Source organism: Periophthalmus magnuspinnatus, chromosome 6, assembly GCF_009829125.3.
Source record: "Periophthalmus magnuspinnatus isolate fPerMag1 chromosome 6, fPerMag1.2.pri, whole genome shotgun sequence".
Taxonomy (NCBI): Eukaryota; Metazoa; Chordata; class Actinopteri; order Gobiiformes; family Gobiidae; genus Periophthalmus; species Periophthalmus magnuspinnatus.
This window is the reverse complement of record NC_047131.1, coordinates 29,402,962-29,409,570: the sequence shown is the minus strand read 5'-3', so window position 1 is coordinate 29,409,570 and position 6,609 is coordinate 29,402,962. Positions and strand designations below refer to the sequence as shown.

Genomic DNA, 6,609 nt, shown 5'->3' with positions numbered 1-6,609 from the left:
ACGATATTGTTTTCAAGAAAAAACTTTATTTATATGTGAACACACTGCAGAAGATCTTTTTATTTTGATGAAAAATACGATGTTGATGATGATTTCACCTTCATTACAACACAGAGCTGCTACAAAATAATAAAACATATGTATTTTATCTGTAATTTTTATTATTTTTAACACTCACAAAGTCGTAAATCCCAACATTGTAGTTTCATGGAGGTAAGTGTTTTGTTCTGGTCCTAAATCTGGATAAAAAAAACAAAAGTAGGACACTGGGGACTGCTAAAAAGTAAAAAATACAACACTCAAGTGCGACTATTTTATACAATCAAACGTATAATAAATGTGGAATTAATAAAAACACTCAAAACTGACTCAAACTAATCATGGAAAAGTCTTTTGCAGAAGCTCTTCGTGGCTGGTGACATGTTTATCGTGAGCGGCATCCTCCTCAGCTTCACTTTCATGGGCGCTCGTTTCGCGGACAGTCGGTTCTGGGGTCGCGGAGGGGTCACTTCCTGGTACGGCAGCCCTCCGTGGTCCTGGCAAAAGTACTTCTTACTGCCTTCGGACAACTTCAGCAGCAGAGTCTCCGACAGCTCCATGCACTGAGCGTGGACCCAGTGCCCCTCCTCTCCTCGGGAGCAGAAGATCATGGCCGGACGGTGCAGCTCGGTGGAGTAGTACGGCTCCCACGTGTTTGGGTCGATTTGACAACCCAGACAGCATTTGACCCAGTATCCTGTTTGGGATTCGTCTTCTTCGTCATCCTCGTTGTACCGATCGTCGTCATCGCTGCTGTCTTCGAGTTCGTGCGGTTCTCGTCCAAAGTACAGCTCCTCCGAATCTTCAAGAGGAGGAGAGTCTTCGAAATCTGTAGACTCTTGACTGCAACCTTGAGTCCCGTCTTGTCCGGTCTCCTCCGCTTCCTCTTGCGTTTCAAAACTGACTTTATATAAACAGTGCGACTCGCTTTGGTTAACCCTGCCTTCAATCGGTAAGGCTAGCAAAACTTTACCCTCCCCCGCGCTGCCACCGAACCAAGTGCGGCTATGGCTGACGTCAGGAGTCCATTTCGGTGCTTCCAAAGATTCAAAATGGACTCCCTTTTCATCCAAAGTCACCTCAGTGCACTCCATCCTCTTCTGCGAATCAAACTTGTAACCTCCTACGATAACGTACTTATGCATCGAACCTGTGCGGGTGATGACGGCGCTAGAAATCGACATCCCGGACTCAAACGCCTGGCACGTAATCAGCGGGCTTCCTTGCAAGAGTTCAACACGCAACCTAAAAAGTCGAGGAGGTCTAGAATCAGAAGTTATCGAGTGACCGCCGATAAAGTAAACGCAGTCTTCTCTTGAGACTGACACGTGGAAAGACTGACCATCTTGGAGTTCTGCGACGGAATGAGCCGTAACGCAACCAAATTCCAACTCAAACAGAAAGACCTGGGGTGAACAATCGATCACGCTGTTCCAGTTTTCCGTCGTGCGTTCCATTCCGGGCATGTAAGACCTGCCTCCGAAGATGACGTAAGCTGTTTTTCCTCGACTTTGAACGACATTAAGACTATGGCCGTATCTTGCGCTAGGAACTTCGCCCACCAGTTCTTTCTCCTTGCATTTCAGTGTCAGTTTACGATTGCAGCCGCGACTGTCCACGGTTAGGAGATACAAACTTGAAGAGATCTCGTTGTTTGGGGTCCGGCCACCGTGGATGAGGTAGCTTTCAGGTAGGCCGTCGTAAGGGTCAAGGCGGCAGACGGCGGGGCAGCGTAAAGGAGGCAGATAGCAGGAGTCATTTGAGAACGTGATGGCTCTTAACTTCATCTGTTCTTTTTTAAACCGTACGCTAAATATTCCCGTAGGACATGAGCGCTTGGGCCAGCCTTTTTGACCAAACAAAAGCACTTCTCCATCCAGCTGCAGCAGAGAGCAGCCTGGTTGTAATAAGCCGGCACAGTTGACTGGAGTTAATGGCTGCAGAGTCATAGTACGCCAGGTGCCTGCAACAAAACAACACTTGTCAGTCAGCTGTCGATTGTTTTCAAGAGGGCCTTTAAAATGTTGACTTCCTGTTATGATCACAGCAAAAGGAAAACATTCAGTGTAATGTGAGGCTGGAGTTTGCCTCTTGGCGCGGAGGCAGTTTCAGAACGGAGCAAAATCGACCACAAAGATGGTTCCCAAGAGACGACCAAGACACAGAGAGACTGTCCTGTTTCTCTCTCTTTAGCTCTGTCGCTATCTATCTATCTATCTATCTATCTATCTATCTATCTATGCATCTCTGTCTCTCTATCTATCCATCATCTATCTATCTATCTTTGCATCTCTCTCTATCTCTATCCATCTATGTATCTGTCTAACTATCTGTCTGTCATCTATCTTTCTATCTTTCTCTCTCTCTATGCACCACTCTCTCTCTTTACCTATCTATGCATCTCTCTAACTATCCATCATCTATCTATCTTTGCATCTCTTTCTCTCTCTCTCTCTCTCTCGCTCTATGCCTCTCACTATCTATCTATGAATCTCTATCTATCAATCTATTAAATCTATTCTATCCATCTCTCTATCACTCTATCTATCTATCTATCTTGCTATCTATCTATCTATCAATCACTCTATCTATCTATCTATCTATCTATCTATCTATCTATCTATCTATCTATCTATCTATCTATCACTCTATCTATCTATCTATCTATCTATCTATCTATCACTCTATCTATCTATCTATCTATCTATCTATCTATCTATCTATCTATCTATCTATCTATCACTCTATCTATCAATCTATCTATCACTCTATCTATCTATCTATCTATCTATCTATCTATCTATCTATCACTCTATCTATCTATCTATCTATCTATCTATCTATCTATCTACCTATTTATGTGTCTATTTATCTATTTCTCTCTCTCTCCCTTTCTCTCTATCTATTTATCTCTTTCTCTCTGTCTATCTATGCATCTCTCTACCTCTCTGTCTATCTATCTATCTATCTATCTATCTATCTATCTATCTCTCTTTCTATTGTTCTATCTATGCATCTCTGTCTCTTTATCGATCCATCCACTTTTTAAATTTGAACATTACATTATAAAAAACTCCTTGAATACATATATACATATATACATATACATACATATATTTCTGCATGTTTTTTAGTGTTAATCGAGTCACCAAAACAAAACTTAACCCCCGTAAACTTGAGCTTTATTATTATTTTAATCTATTTTAAGAGTTTTATGACGTTTGTTATAAATAAACACAAACTGTGACTGTTTAGTGTAAAAATATAATGACAAATGAAGCATGTGTGGTACTTTATAAACACTACACTCTCGTACCATAGTAGTCCAGAGCGGAGAGTGAAAACTAGTGTAAAGTTGCATTTTTTTCTGCTTTGTCTCCATGGAGATATTAATGCATTGCCAGGAATGTCCCACAATATGTCATTAAACTCTGTGGAGCGGAGAACACACTCACAATAAGGTCGCAGTTCAGTTTTTTAAGATACTTTTGTGCAGATATGACATCCAAAAAACAACAAATGCAACATAAAAACGCTTAATGCTGTACTGTGGATTATTACAGGCAAAGTAGCAGCATTTTTATGGACAAACAGCTGAAAAATTGAACTTACAACAGCCAAAAAAAAAAAGTTTCATGCTTCAGAATGTTAAATAAAGTGGTTTTGGCTGCATTTTCTATGTTAAATATCTATGTAGTAGATGTAAATGTGTTCACCCAGCGAAAACAAAACTACGAATTAACACAATTTGACAGACATTTACTCTATTTACTCTTTCCCATTTGTTCTGTCGTTATTATTACACCCAGCGCCTTGTACGAAACAGAAACACTCACAGTCACAGTCACCGCCTCATAAACTTCAGAGTCCAACACAATCTACATCTGACATCGCTCACGTCATTTCATCAGCACAAAGAAACATTAAAATGGAGCTTTGTAATGTTGTGTTTGCTTACCTTCAGGCCAGAGAGCTAACGCGGCTGGTTTTCGCAGCGTTATGTCGCTTCACTCTAACAAAGGGAGACAGTGGGAGAATTTGTAAGGCTTGGGTGCTCCACAAACACTTCCAGACTTTGAGGTTAACTGTGTGTGACTGCAGCTTAGTGGCAGGTGCCGCCTCAGTGCTTTCAGAGTCACATCAATGAGATCAGCCACAATCGTTTGTAACAAGAGATACTGGGCTAAAGTGAGAGTTCAACTATTCATATATAGATGTGAAGACGCCGGGATTTCTCTATAAAACCGCTGCCGGAGAAATCCAGACTGAAATGCTCGGTGTGGGATTTATAGTCCGGTCACAACTTCTTACCCCCCAAAGAAAAACGCAGACAGAGCCGTGCAGTCGGGTTTGTTTATTTCAGCGAAGCGAACAAGCTCATTCGCGGTCTTTAGAGTGAATTCGAACTTCTTTCACCTTGAATTAGCCAAGTTTAAGGCGTCACTCAGGGTTAAAAACTCATCAGCGTTTATAAGGATTGCGTTTTTCAGATGTCGAGGTCCTGACAATAAACGACGACATGCCCCACCTCGAGTACAAAGTCGAGTTTGTCCTCAGATCCACCCACGGAATCTGCAAAACCCTTCACGTTTTAGTGATACAGCAGTTCATACACTTAAAACTGCTGTGCGATGCTACCAAGCCAAGTCACGAATCATATCTGTGGAGAGGGGAGCCTGTTTAAAGAGCTCATGTTGCTCTGTTTTCTGATCTATGTTGATATAATGTTGTTTCCTCGTCACAAACAGACCTGGAGTTGTGTTTTTTTGGTTCATTCACACATGTTTAAACACACAAATCCTGTATGTAACTGACAGAAAACGCTCTGTTCCACCTTGTGATGTCATCGTGCGGTAATACAGGAAGTGCTCCGCTGTCATTTTAAACTCCATACATCTTCACGAGAATCATTTGGATCATTTCAGCCCTCGGATTGCAAATCTCTGCTGGATTAAAAAGGTAAAATTTGAAAACTACGTGACATCACAAGGTGGAACAGAGTATTTTGAGCTTTGGAGATGTAGACAGACTAATAATAAAGTGTTACGCAAACATGTGAATGAAACAAAACACAACTCCGGGTCTGTTTTTGAGACAGTAACAACATTATAATCTCACAACAGTCAATTTTGGGGAATATTGTCATTTATTGTCGTCTTCAAATGTTCTTAATTCACTCAAAAACCCAAGGAAATAAATAAATAATAAATAATAGTATCAGTTAGTTTTAGAGCAATTAAAAGAAAAAAAATCTGTTTTGAATGGTCAAGTCCACAAAAAAAACAAAAAACCCCCCAAAAAACCCAATAATGTAATAATAATAACATAAAATAAAATATAATAATAATAATAATAATAATAATAATAATAATAATAATAATAATAATAATAATAATAATAATAATAATAATAAAAGTAAAAATAAATAAATAAATGAAAAAAAACTACTACTACTACTACTACTACTACTAATAATAATACAAATCTCTTGAGGTGCTAAAGTTTCTTAAAGTCAGCATGTGTCAAAGTTGGGGTGACCAAACTTTCAAAATTCAAACCTGGGACCTGGGTTGGGATGGTTTGTTTAAATAAAACTCATAATCTGTGGGATTTATATTGGTCCATTTTTTCTTTATGGTCATGTTTTTCCTGTATTTTAGCTAAACAAATGACAATATATTCCCCTCTTTACTGTTGGCGGGGATCAGATTAGTCGAAAATAGGGACACCTGGGACGTGTCTCGTATAAAACTGGGACAAATCAATGTTTTTTCTTTGTGTAATACAGGATCTTTAATGTCTAAAGCTCATTTACTCTGAAATTAAACACATTTTAGCCCTGATTGATAAAGCTGAATGTAAAGAAGCCAAGTGTTGTATTATGGTGTGATCATCAAGTATTTATGAATGTACTTATTTAAAAATCACATCACAAAAACACAACAACTCTTGCAAAGTACAGTCTCCTATAGAAAACCAACACAGCAGCAAAACACCGTGTTAACTCCATCGCTCTATTGTGACTTTTTGACTGATTTCAGACAACATTTTGTATCCTCCTCTCCAAGATACAAGTCTGAACACTCGAGCTCATGTGAACCGGCAGCAGATGTCTGCGCTCTCACTCAGCGTGGCAGCGTTTCTGTGCAAAAACCACAAGCGCCTGGAAGACCGTTACCCCCACCACCTGTGAGGCAAAGGAACAACACGCATGAGTTCATATGTCAGGATAATCTGCATAAAATTAATTCCAAGACTGAGCGTATGTAAAAACTCATCTTTGGAACCCTTTAGACGTAGCTTTAGGCGTTAGGAACAGCTGGGACAAAGCAGCGAGCGGGGGCGGGATGTGGCGGACCCCGAGTCTGTACATAATTGATAGAACAAAGTCATTAGAATGTAACACAGCACCTGTTCCTATCGGCGGTAATGTATGAGTACCTGACTGTTGGCGCCCCGAAGCTTGGGTTTGACGGATGGCGCTCTGACAGCTCTGATGTTGGGGATCATCGCCGTGCAGTCGACTTCATCACTATTTAATGCCGGACTAATTGCTCCCCTTGTGGTAAT

At 40.3% G+C, this 6,609-nt stretch overlaps 1 protein-coding gene across 1 annotated transcript; it reads right to left on the bottom strand.

Moving 5' to 3' along the window:
• Positions 1-367: 367 nt before the first annotated feature.
• rag2 (recombination activating gene 2) lies at positions 368-4,241 on the bottom strand. The gene is made up of 2 exons (XM_033967588.2): positions 3,998-4,241; positions 368-2,002 (listed from the first exon to the last, which is right to left on the bottom strand). The coding sequence occupies exon 2, from the start codon at positions 1,986-1,988 to the stop codon at positions 375-377; it is 1,614 nt and encodes a 537-aa protein (XP_033823479.1). The 5' UTR covers positions 1,989-2,002; positions 3,998-4,241; the 3' UTR covers positions 368-374.
• Positions 4,242-6,609: the final 2,368 nt, after the last annotated feature.

Excerpts from the sequence above, each read along its gene's own strand:
- rag2 (XM_033967588.2), bottom strand. The coding sequence starts at position 1,988 with ATGACTCTGCAGCCATTAACTCCAGTCAACTGTGCCGGCTTATTACAA.